The sequence below is a fragment of the Adiantum capillus-veneris genome, chromosome 30 (assembly GCF_014529385.1).
Source record: "Adiantum capillus-veneris isolate H3 chromosome 30, ASM1452938v2, whole genome shotgun sequence".
Lineage (NCBI taxonomy): Eukaryota > Viridiplantae > Streptophyta > Polypodiopsida > Polypodiales > Pteridaceae > Adiantum > Adiantum capillus-veneris.
This window is the reverse complement of record NC_140960.1, coordinates 2,390,680-2,413,787: the sequence shown is the minus strand read 5'-3', so window position 1 is coordinate 2,413,787 and position 23,108 is coordinate 2,390,680. Positions and strand designations below refer to the sequence as shown.

Here is a 23,108-nt window from a genome sequence, read left to right as displayed (position 1 = left end):
AGTTACTGTGGAAACATTAGAAGAGTGTGTACCTTCATGCAAAGAGTGAATAGAGACTCCATAACAAGGCATAGATTGGGTAGCCTCTAACCACTCCAGCAGATCTTCATCTGACCCTTCAGGTGTAGTAGGCTGTTCTTGTTCAAGTTTGGTTTCCATTGACAAAGAAACTTGCTGCACCACGGGATCCATACCACCTTCTAAGAGAATGGGTTGCATCGAGGAGCCAGAAGTATGTATCCACATTGCGCCGTTTCCCCAATCATGAAGTGCTTTAGTGTGTCGTAGCCATGGTCTTCCAATGAGCAAAGGAAATCCGCCCTCAACCTGGGGAAGACGAACCACAACAAAATCCAAGTTAAAAGTAAAGTCTTGTACCTGCAGAGGCACATTGTCCACTATGCCCACTGGGTAGACTGTCCGCTTGTCGGCCAATGTAACTGTGAAGGGAGCAGGGCGAGTAGGTTGTAGACCTAGAGCTAACATAGTGAACTCGGGCATCAGGTTGATGCCAGATCCACCATCCACTATCACTCCTGAGAATTGTCGACCCAAACGGACACTGTCAGGCGAGGGCTTCTATAATCAGTGAGTGGAGCAGCAGGATTGGATATCATATAGGACTCTGACGGTCGCACTGGGAGGTGCCCGCCACTAGGCCCTGCTCCAGGGTAAAGTGACTGAATAACTGCAAGGGTGTCACTTCTGAAACTCGCATCTAGCCGCAACATGTCGTAGAGGGACACTTGTTGGAAAGTGTTCTTCAAGACTGTCTCTGCTGTATGTTCGCTTTTTCTACCTGTTGTTGTTCCTCTGGTACTTTGATCTTTTGTAGATCGGAAACTGCTTCCAAGAAAGCTTCATCAATATCTGAGAGCAAAGATCTGGATTCTTTCATGGCACTAGGGGATGGCTTGTTAACAGCTGCAGGCAGGGTATCCACTGGTGTGACAATGTGTGGGGGAGTTGAACTTGATGGAATGCTAAGACCGAGAGCGGCTCTCTGGGCCCGGGTGAGGACGCCTGATGGCTCCTTTGCCAACTGCGGTGGCTTATTTTGAGGGGTAACCACGTGGGTAGAAGAGGGCGGCTGAGAAACAGTGCTAATTGCTATCAAATTGAGCTTGGGAAAGGCAAACTCAGTCTGGCCTTGACTTGGGTTCGAAGTCGTAGATGCACGAATTTTAGGGCAATCCTTACTGTAGTGATCCTTCATATCAGGGCAATGACGGCAAGGAGGAGACCCTTCGGGGAGAGGGCATTTGCTTTGGTAATGACCATATTCCCCGCATCTGTAGCACAAAATGGGCCAATTCACTGGACGAGTCAAAGGACTAGGTGGTCCTTGCTCCATGGAGTTGGAGGTGGAGGCATAGAAGCTGTGAGGTGGTGAGGGGGCATGGGTATGATAAAAGCTCTGAGAGGGAAAAGTGCTCTGCATACCTTGCATAGAAGGGGTTGTCAGCAAAGGTGGCATATGGTGTGGATGGCCACAGGGAGAAACCATGTTGGCTGCAGGTGCTGGCCCTTGCTGAAGAGAAGGACCAAGACTTTGCTGTATTTGTCGCAATCCCTTGAGGTAGTAACAATCCTTGTCCTCATGTCCAGATTTTTCACAGAAGTGTCAATAAGCCCGAAGGGGACAGTCCTATGGAGGATGCCCTGGAGAGCGACACGAGCTGCACCATACCATAGCCTTAGTCTCTTGTTGAGACCGAAGCTCTTCTAGCTCTCTCTTGATTTGATTTAAAGCCTCAAGATGTGGGGGTTTCTCCTGGCGAAGAGAGATATTTTTCTCCTCTTGAAGAGCGCGTTGTAGTTTTAGGGCTTCAAGTTCTCTACGTAAAGAAGTCAATGGATCAGCAGGACTTTCCGGAAACACAGAGGAGGTCTCTGTGTGAGGGGAGTTGTTGAACAGCTTCCTAGCCCCCTCTATCCTAGTAGCAGTTGCGATGAACTCCTCCAAAGTGGCGTCGGGCCGGAGACTCTCTCGGAGTTTTTGTTGAGAAGTTTTGGGAAGCGCCTTCTCCACCCACTTCTTCACCATGAATTCACTGGGTTGCTGAGGAAGCTTGGCAACCAGAGACTTAGTCTTAGTCATAAGCTCTGCAAAAGTCTCCTCTGGCTGGAGCACCATGTTGGATAACTCATCCAACACCTTCTCTTGGTAGTCACCGGGCCTGAAAGCTGCACAGAACTGTTGCCTTAAGGCTGCCCAAGTTGCAAAATGGTTCTCTGCAAACTGGCTGTACCATTTGTCTGCTAAGCCATCCAAGGTGGATGGAAAGAGTACCAAGTAGGCATCTTCCCTGTTAAGACCACGACCCCTACAGAGAGATACAAATCTCCTTGCATGGTCGTCAGCATCTTCTGAAGAGAGTCCTTTGAATGTAGGGAACTTGATGTTTACCTTAGCCAAAACGCTAGCCAACGGCTCCATGGCCCCTTGCTGAGCCTGTAGCTCAGTAGCCTGTAGCAGAATAGGAGAGAGATTTACTGGAGAATGAGATCTCGAAGATGTGGAAGCGGATGAAGGAATGGGTGATGTATGTGGAGGGATAGGTGATGAGGTTGATGGACTTCTACTCGGTACCAAAGGTCGTCTTCTGTTATAGTACTTCAGAGGGCTTAGTAGTGCGCTTTGACGCTCGACAGACCGCCTTGTATGTGTCATGCAGTGACAACCAATCCCACCAACCTTCGGCAAGAAAACCTTGAACTGGCTGAAGACTGGTCTAGACTCTACTAGACCAGGCAAGTGACTAGACCAGGCTGCACCACGACGAGGAGGACTAGACCAGGGTCGAGGAGGTCTAGACCAGGGACGAGGAAAGGTTGGACCAGGGCGAGAGAGGACTAGACCAGTTGGACCAGGCGAGAGGGGACTAGACAGTTGGACCAAGCTATAGGAGAACCGTGCAAGGCAAGGTCTGCGAAGCTAGGCAAGGTAGGCGAAGCTAGATAAACCTAACTAGCTTCAAGATTTGCACCTCACAAAGTGAGATTTCAGTTGAGGTCCCACCGTGATCGCCAAAATGGGAGCACCTGTAGCGGGGATAATGTGTCGTGCTCTCTACAGTGGGTGGTCCTCATTGCAATGTGCGTGACAATCTCACTCAAATAGATTGAACAGAAAGGAGATAATAGACATCAACAGAGCTCACAAAGACACATCAGCAGACCAGAACATATGACTCGACTATCTCAAAGACTGATACAGACTCGAAACGAAATGCTCGCTGCTGCTTCTGCGCGTTCCCCTCCCCCCCCCCCCCCCCCCCCCCCCCCCCCCCCCCGCCTGCTCCTGCTCCCCCGCGCCATAGCCCCCCCTTCGCCCTCGCCCTCGCCCTCGTGCTGCCCCTGTTGCGCGCTGTCTGTTCACGCGCGCTGCTGAGCTTACACCCAGCCTGCGCGCAGCCCAGCCAGAGTGCAGCCCCGCCCGCTGCCCCCCCCTGTTGTTCGCTGCCCGCTGCCTCGCCGCTCCAGCCCCTTATCCCCCCTTATCCCCACGCCCCCCCCCCTCCGAAGGCCTCGTTTGAATTGCCTGGCAGTGGATTCTCAGTTGGTTTCTCCTTGCCGAGCTCTCAAGCGTTGGCCTTCTCGTCCGCCCTTCTCCTTCAGAGCAGCAGACACTAATGGAGGCTCATGCTCCACCTCAGAGGGACTCCTCCGAAGCCCCCTCGCCCGACACCGCTGAGCCCACCATTCGACTTGCTCTCTCACCGACAGAGCAAGCGAACCTAGCCGATGAGGTAGAGCGTCTGTAGGCGACCTCAGTCATTTGCAAGATTCTCGGCACCCGACCCAGCAGAGGAGAGCTGCGTGACCTTCTCCAGGCCCGCCTTCTCGCAGAGGTGGGCAAGATTTTGGATGTCCAGATCCTCAGACGGGGGTACTACCAGATCGAGTTCGAGACTTCCGAAATGGCCTCCAAGGTCATAGCTATGAGTCCACTGGCTATCCGAGCATCACGCGCCCACTTTCGACAGTGGCGACACGGTTTTGACCCGACATCGGATGTGCTCGTAGAGGAGGCAGACATCCCCATCTCAGTCTGCTTTCCGGGTTTACGGAGGAAGTACCTTCCACTGCTCTCCAGGATTGGCTCCGCCATCGGGACTGTTTTGGAGACACCTCGTACGGCAGCATCAGTAGCTACCAAGGCGGCCGGCATCCCTTCAGTTCGAGTTTTGGTCAGAGATACCCACACGCTCCCGAAGGTCATCCTTTTGCCTCGGGTGAGTGGGGGTTGGTTTAGGCAGAGTGTGGAGTACTCGGGTCTCCCGAACCAGTGCTTCATTTGCAGACAGATGGGCCACCTAGCGAAGGCCTGTCCACGGAGGAGACCACGACCTGCACCTCAGCCTCAGCCCTAGCCTGCCAAGGCTGGGCCGCAGCCTCAGCCAGCGACAGCGCATAGATTCTGAGCCACCCTCCGAGCCTGGGGCTCCAGCGGAGGAGGGATGGCAGCAGGCCCGTGGCCATCGACGCCAGGGGCCACAGCGACAGCCTGGTACTCAGAGTGGCCCTCAGGTGCCTACTCAGCAGCAATGGGTTCCCACGGGGAACCGCTTTGGTCCTCTTGAGCAGGAGGAGCCTCCTACGCCAGCCTTCTCTTCCGTTTCACCCTCGCCAGCCCCTCCACCTTCAGATTTCCCCTCTTCCTCCTCATCCCCTCCCCCGCCCTTTGCTCCCGCCCACTCCCCACCTCGCCCCCCTGTCTCTGTCGTCCCGCCCCGCTTCTCTTCTCCTCTGCCCCCCCCAGCTCCTTCTCCCCCTCCTCCTGCTTCAATACCACAGTCGACTCAGGAGACTGGTCCCTCGCCGGCGGCTAGGAGATCTCTTGGCAGCGCTTTTGCCACGAGTCGCCTAGCGAGAGAGGGTCAGCCCTTCTTGCGGCCCCCTTTGCAGATTCAGACATCTTCCCTTGCAGCTATCCCTCGTGGTCTGACGAGCATTGACCTCCGACGCCGCTGGGACTTCTTCGATTACGGATTCACTCGCTTTCTCGGCGATTCCGCAGCAGACCACGAGGCAGCCTGCTTCAGGGTCCACGCTCTGTTCCTCGCCGCTAGGGGGACAGAGGCCTTGGACTCAGCAGTTGGTTTCTCCTTTCCTCTCTGCGGTAGGACCGAGACAGAGTGGTCCCTCGACTCAGTGGTGGGATGGTTGCATACACAGGTTCTCGAGTTCTCTCACCACATGGGAGAACTTGGAGTTACAGATTTGCTGCAGACTTTGTGGCCATTGGCCAAGTTTGCGGTGACACCCCCAGACTCGGCAGGATGTAGGCACATTGTGGTTTACTTTTTTGCTGATACATAGTGTTTGCCTTGCTATGTATACATACATGAGGACTCCTGGACAGAGGAGGTTGCTTTACGCTCGGCTCGCTCTGCTTGGGCTTGGGCCAGGCACTCACTACAGGCTCGCCTATCTAGAGGACGCTCGGATGCGGATTACTCCCCATCCAAGCCTGCCTCGAAGATAGCCCGTCTTGCTGCTGCTGCAGCATCTATTCTCTCTCGCTCCCCATGAGGATCGTCTCATGGAACGTGCAGGGATTAGGTGGGCCCCAGGGCCTTGTGGGCTTCCTGAACATCTATGCGCCCAATGTGGCGAGTGCTCGTGCAGAGTTTTGGTCACAGATTGTTGAGTCTTTGCCACAGGTTGACCATTGGTGTGTAGGAGGGGACTTCAACATGTTGGAGGACCCTTCTGACAGGATCGGAGGCAGCCATGCTACTGTGCATGGAGTCGAGTTAGTAGCTTGGGAGAGGTTGTGTATGACCTTGAGGGTCTCGGATACATGGCAGCATTCTGGCTTTGTGAGGCCTCCAGAGAGTCTTGCCTTCTCTAGATCAGACCGCAGAGTGGGAGGAGTGAATCTATCGCGGATAGATCGCTTCTACACTAGTGACCACTTCAGTGACTTGGGGGGATCAGTGGGCATCCTGGCAGGGACATCCTTCTTGGACCATGCACCAGTGATCCTCACAGTGGCAGACAGGCAGAGGAGTGGGAGCACGATGCTTCGCATCCCAGAGCGGGTCTTGTTGGACACAACACTCAGAGAGAGGGTAGAGGCTCTTTGGACAAAGGGCATGGACAGCCAGGCTCTACCGGCAGACAGAGTGGCCTTAGGCCTAGCTCAGCTTAGCCACTTTTTTCTCCAGGAGTCTTTGGCTCGACGGGCCGCAGCGAGAGAGGAGGAGCAGCGTCTCAGACGAGGCATTGCTTCACTACAGAGGATGCAGGAGCAGCATCCAGACAGTCCATGGTTGGAGGAGCAGTTACAGCAGGCTCGACAGGAGCTTGTTCGCACAGAGGAGAGGCGCCATGAGTTTGCCTTTCACCGACAGGCATCTCAGTGGACTCATGTAGGTGACAGAGTGACAGGTGCCTTTTTTGAGACAGTAGGACCTCGGCACTCGCATGCCAAGGTCACTCAGCTGAGGAGACCCGATAGGTCAGTTGCTTGTGAGCCTGAGGATATGCGTGCAGTTGCTACTGACTTTTACCGTGAGCTACTGACGGCTGAGCCCCAGTCAGAGAGACAGGATGCATGCAGGGAGCAGGTTTGGGCGCAGATGCCTTGTCTTGTGACTGAGGAGATGCGCTAGAGGCTGGAGATACCTCTTCAGCTTGAGGAGCTGCACACGGCTCTTAGGGCCCTTCCTCGTGGTAGTTGTCCAGGTGAGGATGGGCTAACTCCCAGTTTCTTCTTGGAGTACTGGGACTTGCTTGGCCCAGATCTTTGTAGTGCCTTTCAGTACATTCTGCACACAGGAGTGATGCCGGATAGCATGAGTGAGGGCCTGATTTACCTCATTCCAAAGGAGGGTGGCTCCTTGGATGAGATTCGACAGTGGCGCCCCATCACCATCCTCAACTCAGCCTACAAAATTCTTGCCAAGGCTCTGAGTTTGAGGATTCAGCCACTTTTGGAGAGCCTTATACATGGGACTCAGACAGGTTTTGTCAAGGAACGCAGTATCCTTGACAACATCTTCACTTTCTGGGAGGCTTCTGCCCTGACACGTCTCCGTGGGGAGGACCTTGTGATTCTTCTTCTCGATTTTGAGAAGGCATACGACAGAGTTGACTGGGACTTTCTAGAGGGCACGCTTCGCAGGATGGGCTTTACAGATGCTTGGATCAGTGGGGTGTCGGCTTTGTACAGACAGGCTCACAGTCAGGTGCTTTTGGCAGGAGGTAGAGGAGAGCGCTTCATGCTCACACGATCGGTCAGACAAGGTTGTCCTCTTGCCCCCTTTCTCTTTCTGTTCTATGCAGAGGCGATGAGTAGATTTTTGGTGTCACAGCAGGTTGGTTTGAGGGGCTTAGCACTCCCGATACGGGGAGATGAGCTTTTGGACGCTGAGTTTGCCGACGACTCAGCCTTGTACTTAGAGGGCCAGGAGGCCAATTTACACAGGTGTGGGCAGGCTCTTGAGACCTTCTGCTGTGCATCGGGCGCATTGATCAACTGGAGAAAGACAGTGGCTTTCTCGGTTGGCAGTGCTCCTGTGCCAAAGTGGATGCTAGGAGAGGGTTTCAGGTGGATTCCCCCAGGGACTGCAGTTCGATACTTGGGTTGTCAGGTTGGTTTGGATTTGTCCCCCGAGCAGCAGATTGCTCCTCTTCTCCTGTCCATCAGGAGAAAGCTGTTCCACTGGAGCTCAGCACGACTTTCCCTGGCTGGTAGAGTAGTAGTTGCCAACCAGGTGTTGTTGGCAACTATGTGGTACATCACTTCTTGCTGGATCTTCTCGAGTTCTTGTATCAGCCAGGTAGAGAGGCTGATCAGGACCTTCCTTTGGTCAGGTCGCGACACTCAGGTTGCCCGAGCCAAGGTGGCTTGGTCGGTCATCACACTTCCTTGTTCTCAGGGAGGGCTTGGGATCATTGATCCAGCACAGCAAAGCAGAGCCCTTCTTGGGAAGTTCGTCGTCAGAGGACTTCTTCCAGGCGAGGAGCCCTGGAAAGAGTTCTTGCTGCAGAGGCTTCGTGCCAGGGTGCCTCAGTCAGGAGGCCCTTGGCAACCTTCGACCAGATGGATCTTTACAGAGTTGCGCCGAGTTGGTTTGAGCAGGAGACTGGAGGACCGATTCGCTGTGAGTTTGCTTCGCTCTTGGGAGCTCTTACGGCGTGGCCTAAAGCAGAGACAACCGACATGCACGGAGGAGCGCCTACGACAGCCCTTCGTCTGGAACCCCATGGTTAGCACTCAGAGAGGCCACCTGGTTGGGAGTAGGCCTCATGTGTCATGGGGTCCCATGGCAGCAGGTCCAACGCGCTCTCTAGGTGACTGGCTAGAGTTCACAGGTTTGTCAGAGGAGGTGCAGGGTGTCCAGCTACAGGGCATGAGAGGGGTTCAGAGCATGTATCAGGATATCTCAGAGTCAGTTCCAGCTGAGTGGCTCGCGCCTCTCGAGCCAGTAGCACCCCGATGGATGGGAGCCTTCACACGACTGAAGGTTCTCATCTCAGTCAGGGCTTGTTCAAAGACTGTCCCAGGCCTGTTCTTTGAGCTTCAGGGTGGGGGACGATTACAGCGAGTTACAGTAGAGGCCCCGCAGGTAGCAGAGTGCTGTTTCCAGAGGATCCGAGTTGTGGGCATCTGTGGGAGGACTTGCGTCATAGACCCTGACCCAACAGCTCTCGAGACAGGACACTGGAGGCTATGGGCTTGGGAGTGTTGTCCACTGGCACGAGTACAGTGGGACCCTGGTGAATGGCTATGGAGGGACCCCTTCTCTTCTGCAGACCGCCCAGGAGTCCCTTTCTTTCAGTACACTGTTCGGCTTGGACGTCATATACTTGCAGCGCAGAGAGAGGCCCGCCCCGCTGCAGCACGTCATTGGCAGGAGGAGGGTCTCACAGTTGAGTTCTTGGCAGCTTTTTGGCAGAGGCTGTGGGACTCCAGACAGCCGAGGCGCGTCACTTTGTTCCAGTGGTTGGTTGCACACAGAGCCACAGCAGTAGGGAGCTGGCTTGTGCATAGTGGTCTCTCGGCCGCATGTACAGCCTGTGACCAGTTGGTGGAGAGTCAGCGACACTGTCTTTGGGACTGTCCTTCGGCCCAGCAGGTGTGGCTACGAGTTCTTCGGCTGATGCCTGCCCTCTCCGCGGCTTGACAGTACACTTGGGGGGCAGCGGCTTGGTCCACCCTCACGGGCCCGGCACTACAGTTTGAACTATCTTCCACCAGCAAGATGATAGTGATACAGGGGGGGCGACCTGTACTCCAGCCTGCTACAGACCTTACTCCACAGGAGTGGTGCAGTGAGAGAGAGGAGTGCTGGGAGCTCATCAGCGGCCTAGCTCTTTGGTTCATCTGGCGGGCCCGTTGTTTCCGCATCTTTGAGGCTCGCCCTATGCCACCAGCAGAGACTGTTCGTGACTTTTGGCTAGAGCTGATCCATACTCTCAGAGGACAGCTTGAGGGACTACAGGGCAGCTCCGACCGCATGCGGGAGCGCCGCGAGGCTTTCCTTCGACTCTGGCGCCCCGGGCCTTTCTACACCATGGTCCAGGGGGTGCTCAGATGGCACTACTGTCCACCTGTGTGGCTCTTCCCTCCTCCCATTTCTTGATCTAGCCCCATTGTATATATGCTGTTTTTTCATTGGGAGAGTCTCCCCATCATGCTTGTTGTAGCCCTCTCTTGCAGAGGTGGATGTAGCCCTATGGGCAATTTTCATTAACTAATAGAAGGATCTTTTTCTTGGAAAAAAAAAAAAAGACTGATACAGACTCTGCCATGGCAGCACACTCAGCTCCAGCCCAGGACTCACAGGTACAATGGGGGTGTCGAGGCTCAGATGTGCAGGGATGGTGAAGCAGTGCTCTGTGCATAGACTCACTCTAGACGACTACGTACAAGATAATCGGTGAAGAAGATGATCACATCACCAACCGCTACCACTCATATGTACCACCATAAAGAGCCACCAACAGCTCACAACAGCTCATAAATGTCAGCCATGAGGTGACCTGGCCACGAGGTCCACTAGACCACCGTCGATACCTTGCCACGTGTCACTCCCCAGCCCAGAGGGTCCATCCAATGTCCGTCCAGTGTGAAGCAGCCTAGACCAACTGTCCTAATTGTGTCCTGTGAAAGTGACACTGTAGCCTGCTACAACCCCCCGGATCTCTCTCCTTAGTTCTCTCATCATGTCTCCATACATGGAGTTCCTGTAGCTCTCAGCGTTCACGTGCATTTCCTTCGTGATGTCATCCCTCATATAGTTTAGCTCTGATTTGAGCATCACCTCGACCTTCTCCATTAGTAGCTCATTATGTATCCTGGAGGTTTTCCCAACTCGTAAGGATCCTGTTGATAGTACAGTATCTCTGTTTCTCCGTTTGAAAGTAGCCGTCGTTTTTTTTGGGGTGGTGTAGCTATGTACACCCGGCCCTTCCCCTTTGGTAGGCAGATCCATCGAACCCGCCCCACAAATGTGGGGTAGGGTACTAGGGTGAGGGACTAGAATAAGGCAAACTTGAAAGTTTTATTTTAAATCTTAAAAACCTTTAAACTTTAAAAGTCTATTTCAAAGCTTAAAAACCTTTAAACTTTAACGTAGGAAATGGGAAGTCCTTCTACGCGTAGGTAAAGGAGGGGTGCCGGAGACTTGCTACGCGTAGAAGGAGAGGGCTTGTGTGCGAGCCTCAAGGCAGTGTGAACAGGGGCGTCAGCAGCCCGCCATGGTCTCCTTCACGTGCGCAAAGAGCAGGGGCATCAGCAGCCGGCCATGGTCTCCTTCACGCGCGCAAAGAGCAGGGGCATCAGCCGTCCTTCACGCGCGCAAAGAGTAGCCCGCCATCAGCAGTCCCTCACGAGAGAGTGGCGCGAGGGGGAGGCGGGACTGCAAGGCAGCGCGAGAGGACAGCACGTAGGGCAGCAGCGTTGAGCAGCGCGTAGGGCAGCGTTGAGCTCGCGTAGAGAAATGAAATGAAATGAAATGTTGTATTAACGTCTCTAAAAGGCCAGAGTGACCTATGAGACCAAACTGATACAAAAGTGGTGAATCTGTTACAATGTCTGAAAAGTGTGAAAGTGTGAAAATAAATGAGAAAAACTAAATACAGATAAACTTCTTAGGAGCATTCTGGGTGTCTGGCTAGAATGCTTCTAATCCTTTGTTGTAGTCTCCTCCGGTGAAGTGTGCTTCTGCATCTCGGTCGTGGTCGTCTCGATTTCCTAAGCTCGATCGCCCTATCAATGAGGGTGCCTTTGGTATGAATGTGGGTACTCCTTTGTGCTCGCTGCTGGCCTCTTGCTTCTCCTTCCATTCCTGCTTCTCTCGATCCGAAGAAATCTGTGATCTGCCTCTGAGGCTGTAGTGCTCTTTGTCTTCTCATTAGATTATCCCTGTGCCGATGTAGTTCCAGTAGGTACAGGCCTAAGCACCTTTGATCTTGGTATTGCATGACTCTATCTAGAGGTCCAAAGCCTTCTTTAAATAGGCAATGGAAACGCCCACGTATCTCATAGTATACGGTGCAATGACATATGTAGTGTAATTCTGTCTCTGGCTCCATTCCGCATAACTTGCAAATTCTGCTCTCAGGTGGGATTCCCCTAAATTTGCCAAATTCAATTTCCAACTGGTGTGAGGATGTACGAATCTGACCAATAGCACATCTCAAACCATGAGATAGGTGGGTATCCATGTAGCTCGGGCGAATCACAAAACCATCTTCAGATAGCTGTAGGAAGTTTTCTTTGTAGTCGGCCATCTTCGTGCCCAATTCTTGTGTAGGGTCTACCCATGTCCTCTTGGTGTCCAAATGTATATAAGAGAGAGAGAGAGAGAGAGAGAGAGAGAGAGAGAGAGAGAGAGAGAGAGAGAGAGAGAGAGAGAGAGAGAGAAAATGAAATGAAATGATATATTAACGTCTTCAAAAGGCCAAAATGACCTATGAGACCAAGCTGTTACAACATAGTAAATTTGATACCATGTCCGGAATCAAAAAGAATTGAAACAAAAAATACAACTACTACAAGCTGGGACTGTATGGATGTGCCAGCTAATACAAAAGGTCTCTCTCTCTCTCTCTCTCTCTCTCTCTCTCTCTCTCTCTCTCTCTCTCTCTCTCTCTCTCTCTAGGAAATCGAGACGACCACGACCGAGATGCAAAAGCACACTTCACCGGAGGAGACTACAACAAAGGATTAGAATCATTCTAGCCAGACACCCAGAATGCTCCTAAGAAGTTTATCTAATACTTTGTATTTAGTTTTTTTTGCATTTATTTTCACACTTTTCAGACATTGTAACAGATTCACCACTTTTGTATCAGTTTGGTCTCATAGGTCACTCTGGCCTTTTGAAGACGTTAATATAACATTTCATTTCTCTCTCTCTCTCTCTCTCTCTCTCTCTCTCTCTCTCTCTCTCTCTCTCTCTCTCTCTCTCTTTCTCTCTCTCTCTCTCTCTCTCTCTCGGAGTGAAACAGGACTGCCCATTGTGTCCTACTCTATTTGGTATGTATGTTGATGAGTGTCTGATTACATCGACAGAGAGGGTGACAGAGGTGCACAGCTGGCAGGGACGTGGATCCCATTGTTGCTATATGCTGATGATATTGTGCTGATATCCGACTCACCAGAAGGTATGCAACGACAGTTGGATGCACTTCGCAGTTTTGCAAAGGATAGTGGATTGTGTGTAAACCTAGGTAAAACCAAGGTTATGGTGTTTAACACCACACCGCAATGGGTCAGGAGATCAGTACCTACTTTCAAATATGGTCAGGAGATTGTGGAGTATACAGATGCATACACTTACCTGGGGGTAGTCTTTACTGGGCCGAGATTTTCCTTGAGAAGAGCGGCAGAGACTAGACTAACCAGAGCTGGTGCGGCTCTGGGAGGAATGGAGAGGATGTGTTCGCAGGTTCAGTTCCAGGAACCTAGGACAAAGTTATGGCTCTTTGATACTCTGGTTGCCTCTACTATGTTATATGGGGTATAGGTTTGGGGACCTTCTGTAGGCTAGGAGGGTTGGAGGCGTATGGAGAAGCCCCTGGTATCTATGATCTCTCGGCTGATTAGAGCCAAGGCCTCCGTACCACATGATATCATTCGAGCGGAATTAGCTGCTCCCCCTATGGTGATTGAGGCACTTACTAGATCAGTTTCTTTTGTACACAGTCTGTGGGATACTACCAGAGACAGATATGCCAGGGTGGCTCTAGAGTCCTCCAGACAATTAGCTCTTAATGGGGATACATCATGCTGGTATGCACTGATGGCATCATGGTTTCAGACACATGGTTTCACCATGGACAGGTTGCCTCCTTTTCAATACTCTCTACAGGCACCCTTGACCTCTTTGACGCGGGTAGAGATTAATAGACTCATTCGTCAGGATCTGATTCAGCTGGACACAAGGATGACATGGATAGAGCCGATACAGGAGTTGGGCACAAAGACGGCTTTCTATAGAGAGCATTTTCTCCACCTCACAGGGGATGGGTTTGTGATTCGACATGGACAGGCATCTTTCTCATGGTGTCCGATGTGCCATTGGCCAGATACGCACGTCCTCACATCAGCTCGAGATTGAGACTGGCAGATTCAGAGAGACACCAACAGATAGCAGGATATGCCGCTTATGCCTTCTAGAGCCAGAGACAGAGGTACATTACATATGTCATTGCACAATGTACTATGAGATACGAGGCCGTTTTCATTGTATATTCAGAGAAGGTTTCGGGCCACTATCTAGGGTCATGAGTTATGAGGATCAGAGATGTCTTGGGCTTTATCTACTTGAGCTACACAGGCATAGAGAAACTTTACTGAGGAGAGCTGAAGAGAGACAACCCCAGAGACAGATCACAGATTTCTTTACACTAGATACTGAACACCCAGAAGAACAGACAGAGGAGCAACCAACAGTGGAGAGGTCTACCCGCACTACTGGCATTCTCATAGACCATGCATTTGAGCTAGGGAGATCTAGACAACCCCGATGGAGAAGAGGAGCTACACAGTTTCGAAGGAGGCTACAGCAAAGGATTCGAGCCATACTTTTTCGTCGTCCAGAGTGCAGATGAAGATGGATCTCTATGCAGATAGATCTCTACTTCCCTCCCAAATTGTCTACACATTGTATAGCTCAGTTCACACGTTTCACGCCTCTCGCCTTTCACACCTATCCGCTTAGTTTAGGATTCCGCAGTATTTATATTTTGTTATCCCTAGTCTAGTTTAATTTATTTTGTTAATCTGACTTGATATCAGATACACCGCATTGTAACTTCTTGGTCTCATAGGTCACTTTGGCCTTTTGAAGACGTTAATATAACATTTCATTTCATTTCACTCTCTCTCTCTCTCTCTCTCTCTCTCTCTCTCTCTCTCTCTCTCTCTCTCTCTCAGATGCGCACATCCTCACATCAGCTGGAGACTGAGACGGGTAGATTCAGAGGGATACCGCCGGAGTCTAGGATATGTCAACTATGCGGTAGAGAGCCAGAGACAGAGCTACACTACATATGCCACTGCACTGTGTATTATGAGATATGAGGGCGCTTCCATTGCTTATTCAGGGAGTGTTTTGGACCCCTAGATAGAGTCGTGAGGTATCAGGATCAGAGATGCCTTGGCTTATATCTACTTGAGCTACACCGACATAGAGATAGTCTGTTGAGGAGACATGGAGCACGACAGTCGCAGAGACAGATCACAGACTTCTTTGGATCGAGGGAGCCAAGAGACCAACCACCAGCACAAGGTTGTACCCGCATTCATACGAGATGCACCCTCATTGACAGGGCGACTGAGCTCGGGAGATCAAGACGACCACGACCGAGACACAGAAGCACACTCCATCGACGGAGACTCCAACAGAGGATCAGAGGCATTCTAGCACGACACCCAGATTGTCATTGAGGGCCTATTCTACATTTACACATTTCACATTTCACTTTCAGTATTTTTTGTACTTGTACTTCAGAAATTGTATTAGATTCACCACTTTGTATCTGATGGTCTCAGAGGTCATTTTGGCCTTTTGAAGACGTTAATATATCATTTCATTTCATTTCTCTCTCTCTCTCTCTCTCTCTCTCTCTCTCTCTCTCTCTCTCTCTCTCTCTCTCTCTCAGACACATGGTTTCACCATGGACAGGTTGCATCCTTTTCAATACTCTCTACAGGCACCCTTGAGGTCTTTGACGCGGGTAGAGATTAATAGACTCATTTGTCAGGATCTGATCCAGTTGGACACGAGGAGGACATGGATAGAGCCAATACAAGAGTTGGGCACAAAGATGGCTTTCTATAGAGAGCATCTTCTCCACCTCATGGGGGATGGGTTTGTGATTGGACCTAGCTATATGGACACATCTTTCTCATAGTTTGCGTTGTGCCATTGGCCAGATACGCACGTCCTCACATCAGCTCAAGATTGAGACTGGCAGATTCAGAGGGACACCAGGAGATAGCAGGATATGCCGCTTATGCCATCTAGAGTCAGAGACAGAGGTACATTACATATGTCATTGCACAGTGTACTATGAGATACGAGGCCGTTTTCATTGTCTATTCAGAGAAGGTTTTGGGCCTCTATCTAGGGTCATGAGTTATGAGGTTCAGAGATGTCTTGGGCTATATCTACTTGAGTTACACAGGCATAGAGAAACTTTACTGAGGAGAGCTGAAGAGAGACAACCCCAGAGACAGATCACAGATTTCTTTACACTAGAAATTATACACCCAGAAGAACAAACAGAGGAGCAACCAACAGTGGAGAGGTCTGCCCGCACTACTGGCATTCTCATAGACCGAGCATTGGAGCTAGGGAGATCTAGACGACCCCGATGGAGAAGAGGAGCTACACAGTTTCGAAAGAGGCTACAGCAAAGGATTCGAGCTATACTTTTTCGTCATTCAGAGTGCAGATGAAGATGGATCTCTACTTCCCTCCCATATTGTCTACACATTGTACTGCTTAGTTCACACATTTCACGCCTTTCACCTATCAGCTTAGTTTAGGATTCCGCAATATTTATATCTTGTTATCCTAGTTTAATTTATTTTGTTAATCTGACTTTGCATCAGATACACCGCATTGTAACTTTCTGGTCTCATAGGTCACTTTGGCCTTTTGAAGACGTTAATATAACATTTCATTTCACTTCATCTCTCTCTCTCTCTCTCTCTCTCTCTCTCTCTCTCTCTCTCTCTCTCTCTTATTCTCCCCATTGCTTTACGCTTCCGCATTGTCGACTTTGACAGGGACTGCCCTTTGACCAAGCAGATTTGCTCAGGATACTTTGAGTGATGGCATCCCTATTGCTAGAGATGAGTTTCACCTTGGGTGCAATTGCATGGTTAGTATATTTAGGGCCAGCCCTTGGATATGAGAGAGAGCATGACATCCTTGGGATTCAGCTCGTGGCGGGTCGACATCAGTAGCCTTGGTTAATGGTTTGTATGGTGAGCCTGCGGCTATAAAGTGTTCGAAGGGTAAATGTGAGCCTCCAGCAGTGACAGTGCGCGCTTTTTGGTTACAGTTCATACATGCTCTGAGGCCGGTATGACATGATTCAAAGCCTGGATAGCACAGAGAGACAATGCCAGGTTTTCATAGAGCTTTGGCGGCCATGGCCTTTCTTCACGGTGGGCCAAGGCATTCAGTGGCACTGTTGCCATCTGTATGGCTTTTCCCTCCTCCCATTTTGCGACTTAGCTGCTCTATACATATCTGTTCATCATGGGTGAGTCTCCCCTTGTTCTTGAAACTTGAACCCTCTTGATAGGGGAGTTGTAGCCCAATGGGAAATTTCAAAAAAACTAATAGAAGGATCTCTTTCAAGCAAGCAAAAAACGAAAAAAAAAACTTCACAATTTCATAATAGTATTGAGTCTTTGCAGATAATTTGACTGAATCAATTCTGTTTCTTGCTCATTTTATGGGCGACATTCATCAGGTAATTTTACTCAAAGTTTCAACTGTTCTGTACACTTTTGTGTTGGATGTATCAACATAGTGCTTTTTGTAGCTTATAACATGCTTCGTTGATCAACTAGGTTGAGTTCTTGCATTAAACTATCCTTTCATGTAGAGATGCATCAAATATGGAAAGCATTGTAGACTCAATTTTTTTGAGGAATTGTGCATTTTCAAAGAGCTTGTCTTTTTTCTTCTTTTTTTTTCAACACACCAGACAGCCCACAGGGGGAGGTGCTTATCCCTTCCAAATATTAGCCATGTTACATGGTCGGGCAAGGGCCACCTACTATCGGGCAAGAGCCATGTGTAGGTATCACCATGGCCACATAATTGATGCACCACGTGCTGGGAACGACGGAGAGAACTCGTAGCAACCAGCTAGGAACCTCCTCCTTGGGTGACCCACCCTAGGAGGAGGATGCACTCGAGTGTCCAAGGGCAAGAACCCTAGCAACGTGAACACCAGGTGTCCCTCTAGAGTGTGTCCCAACAGGGGATTTGAACCCACAACCCGTAGGTTGAGAGGCCAAAGCCTTATCATTAAACCAACTCTTTGGGGACTCGAAGAGCTTGTTTTACATAGTGGTTTAATCAGCTTTTCTAGTTTGCCGCTCTCTTCCTTCTAGCCTTTTTGTCTAACAATTGACATCTGGTGTCATAAGCCCTAAAGAGCAGAATGGAAATCACTTATAATAATCACAGGTGGCTGCAAGATTCACTCATAAAAATCACAAGTGGGTGCATGATTGGTCCGCTGTGAAAACAAGGTCTCTTAAGGTTTTTATGTTTTTTTAATGATAAAGATGCTAGTAGTATTGGCAAAGGCATTTTTTGCTAGAAGAACAGCGTCACTTTTGATTATCTGTCAGAGATATTCATTGAGCTTCAGCCTTGGGCCAGATTGAGATGAATCACCTTTGATGTATGAAGTTGGCATTCTAGTGTAGCAGTGAAAACTAAATTGCCGTAAGATGCCCGTAAAACAGTCATTTAATACCTGCTGCAGATTATACATCACAAATGGCTGTGATCCTGGAAAGGCTTCCGGGCATTATTTCTGCTCGGCTTGCAAATTGTTACTGCCCTACATTCTTAATATATGCTATCAGATTAACAAATGAGACACCATTACCAGCATGTATAAACAGTGGGTAGTTTCTACGAACAGAGAAAAGAAGTTTATCTAGTAAATATTTGCAATACATGTTTAGGCATCAATCCTGTATTTTAGCTTGTCTAGGAAACAAGAGGTCCAATCACCGCATAGGGCACAAATTCAGCATTGGTGCATGTCAAGGCAAGAAGCCATCACACTGCAAACGTCGAGGCAAGGTTGAAGGAGAATGGCTAATGAAGAAGAGGCCATCCAAGGTAAGGCATGTGAGGCTTGCCTATTAATGCAGGTGGAACAAAGGGTCTTGAGTTTCAAGATTGAGGATCCACTGGAGGAGGGTAACGGCATGCATACTATTAAAAGCTTTCGTATTGGGAATAGGATATACCAAAGTGTACAGGGTTGGGTTGCAGATAGGGGTATGAGGACCTTGTAAGCATGTATGAGAAAGAAATAGAAATATTGGACAAGAAAGCATTTCTTGACGCTTTTCAAGATCTATGCCTTTAAACCTTATTCCATCATTCCCAAACAGAACTGTTTTCTAATATACTTTCTTGTTGTTTTGAAACAGCCATTGCATGTAGGCTTCTCCAAAGATTCAAGAGCACACCTGATCAACTTACAGTGGTACAACGAGGAAAAAACTTTACACCATGTATGCATGCATTCTTTGCAAGAGTCTTGAAACATCAGTGCATGTATCTCTGCTTCTTAGACCCACACTTTTTGCAACCTCACATTTTGTTCTTTTCAGGTATGGGATGACGGTATCTTATGTGGTCTGAAATCCCAGCATTACTCACAATCCAGCATTCTTGAGCTTATCAAGGATATACAAGAAAACATCACGGTGGGTCTATATCAGCACGCAAAACCAAGCTAACTACCTGTAGTATTGTTATTTGTCAGACTTGTCACGGCAAGGACCACAGTTGTCAGCTTTGTCACTATAGCAGGTCGAAATGGAGGATATGTACGTACATGTAGGTGCACTGTCTACAATAAGAACTGGGTGAGGTACCGTCGATCATGCTTTTTACCACTTTGGGTCCACTTGGTATGGTACCTTGAATTTGAGGCACACTAGGTCGATCTGGCACCTTGATTCTTGGGTGGTAATCTATCAATGTGCAAGTACTCATCTGCTTACACCAAATAGTGTGTTTCGCCCTTAATTGCTAGTTAAATGGGGGAAACCAACACTAGTTGCAGATATCTATCTCTAGGGAGCTCCCAGTAGTCTATGGAGGAAAGGAAAGTTACCGCCTGAACAAAGGCATCGACCACTACAGGTGCTCTCCCCCTCTTTACTCCAGTGATCTGTGTGAAATCAAGCCCTTCTCTCTTATCATACATGACATCATGATGACCTCTGGATTCTCCATGAACTTGCTCTCTGAACCATCATGCTGACATGTTTTGCTATTGGCGACTTTGTTCACTTCTAGTAGAGGCTTGGTCCCTGAATAGCTACCCCATAAGGTAGTGTGGGGTAAGCATAAAAAGTCCACAATTTTGTGTGGCTCATGGAATTATATATGTGCACACTCCCTCTTCATTGCACCAAGTGTTCCATATGCTTGTCGAAGTCAAGCCTTTGATGTCTCTTTCCAAGAGTACCGTGGTCTTTTGATGGTAATCCCTAATTATATGTATTGTCTGATAAACGCCACTGCTCCCCTCCAAAAGTGAGGTGATATACATATCTCATTATCCAAGCAGCTGTGTGTTGAAAACCACGACCTTGGTCTTTAGAAGACGCACCCTAATGTCTCTATCTATTCAAAAGGCCTGGAATGCATTCACATCTTGTAATGCTGTGGTGAGTCTGATGTAATCACAATATCATTTGCACATAATATTGGTCTCAACATCCCATCGAAACTAGCAGCCCACCTCCTCTCTCAATTTAATCCTAGACCTCATCTATATAGAGTCCAAATATTGAAGGTAAAAGTAAATAACTCCAGTGGTTCTTCTAACAAGATCTTACATGCCTCCAAGGGCCCGCACTCATCACTATTTCATATCAGGTACAAATGCTCCATTGTACCTCCACAAGGACCCCAGCATCCTGTAGCCTCCTCATCAATGTCACATGTGGCAGCATCCAATGCTTTGCCAGGTTCTACAAGGCAGCAATAGATCCTATTTTGCTGAGCTCAACCCTCCAATGATCGCTCTATGTAAAAAGGCGGTGTATGCCTATCAGAAACCAGCTTTGACCCCCTCTGCCCAGTTTCTCAAAAGCCTGCTCCGCTAAAGATCTGTATATCATAGCCAAATGCTATTGAGAACAAATGGGTTTCCAGTTCCACTTTTAACTTTGACTATTGCATGATCTGACCAGTTAGCTCAAAATCTCTCATAGGCTTCCGTATTGAGCACATGAGCTGAGTGCTGGTAAGAGTATCTCACAAGCATTCAAAAGGCAGTATGTGAAACCATCTGTTTTAGGTCACTGTGATTGAGTGAGGAAATCATTTTTTTGGCTGCAGGGTTATTGGAAGGATGATGTCCCAAATTGGACAAGTTGCGAAGCTGGCAAGGTCACCTGTCCTGATTTGTAAGTGGCGTTGCTTTTTAAGGGGTTTGGTTCTTTAGATTTCAAGTTTTCCTGGAAGGCTTTGCACATGTGCTTGTTTTGTCACTGGCTCCTATTCAAACCAAATGTGCAATGTCAGAAGACTATATATGATGCTTGGGATTCTCAAAAGCATGGCATCCAGTACTGTCTTGAGAACATGATCCTACATACAAACCAAATTTGTCTTTTGTAAAACCAAGAAGCTTTACATGATGTGCAGTGTCCACTATCCTCTCATGCACAAAAAAAGGTAATGAGCTCCCTGTGAGCGAGTTCTCTAATAGTAAGAAGACTGTTCAACAGGGCTCTACTTGGTCTATATGACACCTTAGCGTTGCAGAGAGCTTCTCATAAATACTCCAACCGGAGGTACCTTTCGAAATACGAGAGTAATCTGTTGAAGAAAGAAAGGTTTCTTGGTGCTCATGTCAATGTTGCTCAATAAAATTTACACCCTCTCTTTTGTAATTTATATTTGTTAATGAGGTTCATGTAAGAAAAACGGTTGGATTGTTATGACCACCATTGATATCCTTTTTCTTTCTCAATGATTTGGAGACATTCAAAGCAAACTTCTAACACATTTATGCAGTAATGTGGGCTCCCAATGTTGTTCCCTATTACTCAAGCTTGTCATTCCCATTCCAAAGGGTCGTCCATTCCCCACAACGTTCCCATTTCCTTGTGACTACGGTGCAGCTTTGTCCCTTGTAACTGGTATGCATCCATCATGGTATGCCACCAACTATTGGATGTCATTGTAAAGTCAATCCCTACCATCAAAATGTGATTCAAAGAAGCTACTGAATCAAACTTCCTCGCTCCATCATAACTTCTTCGGGGAGTGTGAAGCAATTTTCCTTGGAAGGCATCCTAAATGACTCTCGAGACCAGGCCTATTGTATAAAGACTTAACCTTCTTAATTTCTCTCACGTATGTCGCGTGCATGTGTTTAATGAGACATTGTGATTAAGATTGTGATAGGCCATACAGTTTCAACAAGATACTAAGCCTATTGGTAGCTGTGATTTATATTTCAAGGGATTATTATACTTAAAAGAGAAATATATAGTATCTCACTCGTGTTGCTAATTTTAAGGCCTGACACTATTTCCTTGGTGACCAAACCAAGTTAATCGTTCCAGTGAACACAATGCATGTCCCTTGTAAATGGCAGGCGTTCATTATGGTCCGCCACCAACCTGGATGGACTAACACAAAACAACAAGTGGACTGCTGGATGTCATTCTAAACTTGATCAAATCACTCTTCCTTTCTCCATCACAACTTCTTGGGTGAATGCAAAGCAATTTTTCTTGGAAGGAATCCTGCATACTAAGGCTTGACACTCTTTCCTTGGTGACAAAAAACCAAGTGGTTAATCAACATACACTCATAACTGGACCAATGCAGCTCCTTTCAGATTATTGCCAATATCCATCCTGTTGAACACAGAACATGGGTGTTTATTAGAAAGGAGGTCATAATTGAGACTGGACATTATTGAAATGCACGTCCATAAGTTTCAAGGACCATTTTTGCTCTTATTGTTTATCATTGCAGCAAGCTAATGCATTTTTGTGGCTAATGGGTATTGTAATCTCAAGATTGGTCCTCTTCTTCCAAACATACTTATTGGATAAGACACTGAGCTGCACTTTAGTCACTCTCGGTTTTTGGTCTTACCTGCTTAGATTTTATGTAAGGCTTCAAACAAGGTTAAATGAATGGTCTGTTGTAGGTATGCCAAAGAAAGCATCAAGTTGGCGTGTTGGTGGGCATATAAAGGTGCATCGCGAGGATCCAATCTGGACGGTATATCAATTCTAAAACATAAAGAGTTTCTTGGGTTATGGGTGGAAAGCTTTTGGTCATTGTCTTCTGATGTTTCTGTGCAGATAGATACTACCATTCTAGGCTTGCTGTTGTTCAAAAGCGGCTTGCACAGGCTGGAGTTAGATTGGCATCCATTCTGAACAAAGTCTTACTTTGAAAAGCAGGCCCATATAATGCTTCATTTGAATGTCTCCAGGTGCAAATTTGCAAGGTCATTTTTGCTATGTTTATCTTACATTGCCATTGTAAGCTAGAAATGTTAGCTACTTACAGCAATACAGTAACAAGGGTACATCGTTCTAATTAAAGTGGATAAACAAGAGAACCATCCATCTTTAAAAAGAGCTTGATTATCCTTCAATAGATACAATGTTCACAATGAGCTTCATTTTTTTTTTTTTTTGGGGGGGGGGGGGGGGGGGCTTTGTTCTCCTACAACTTTTCTTTTCCACAAATTTGATTGGGCAAGGGCCAATTCACCTCTCAGATTTTATCCATACAATGTGTGTTTAAAGTCTATTAAAAGACACTCCTTTACTCACAGCTACAAGGTATCAAAATATTCCTTTTTTCCAAAAAACTTTTGGG

At 48.3% G+C, this 23,108-nt stretch overlaps 1 protein-coding gene across 2 annotated transcripts in view; it reads left to right on the top strand.

Annotated features, from left to right (window-relative positions):
- Positions 1-22,887, top strand: part of LOC147417440 (endonuclease 4-like) — a 153,824-nt gene extending 130,937 nt beyond the window's left edge. Inside the window, exons 4-9 of one of the 2 annotated variants that reach the window (XM_086506775.1) lie at positions 16,901-16,956; positions 18,668-18,751; positions 18,851-18,946; positions 20,595-20,662; positions 22,426-22,499; positions 22,583-22,887. In XM_086506775.1, the coding sequence (XP_086362901.1) occupies positions 16,901-16,956; positions 18,668-18,751; positions 18,851-18,946; positions 20,595-20,662; positions 22,426-22,499; positions 22,583-22,677 (473 nt within the window). In that variant the 3' untranslated portion in view covers positions 22,678-22,887. The remainder of the gene's footprint in view (positions 1-16,900; positions 16,957-18,667; positions 18,752-18,850; positions 18,947-20,594; positions 20,663-22,425; positions 22,500-22,582) is intronic. The other variant, XM_086506776.1, reaches the window with a different exon arrangement.
- Positions 22,888-23,108: the final 221 nt, after the last annotated feature.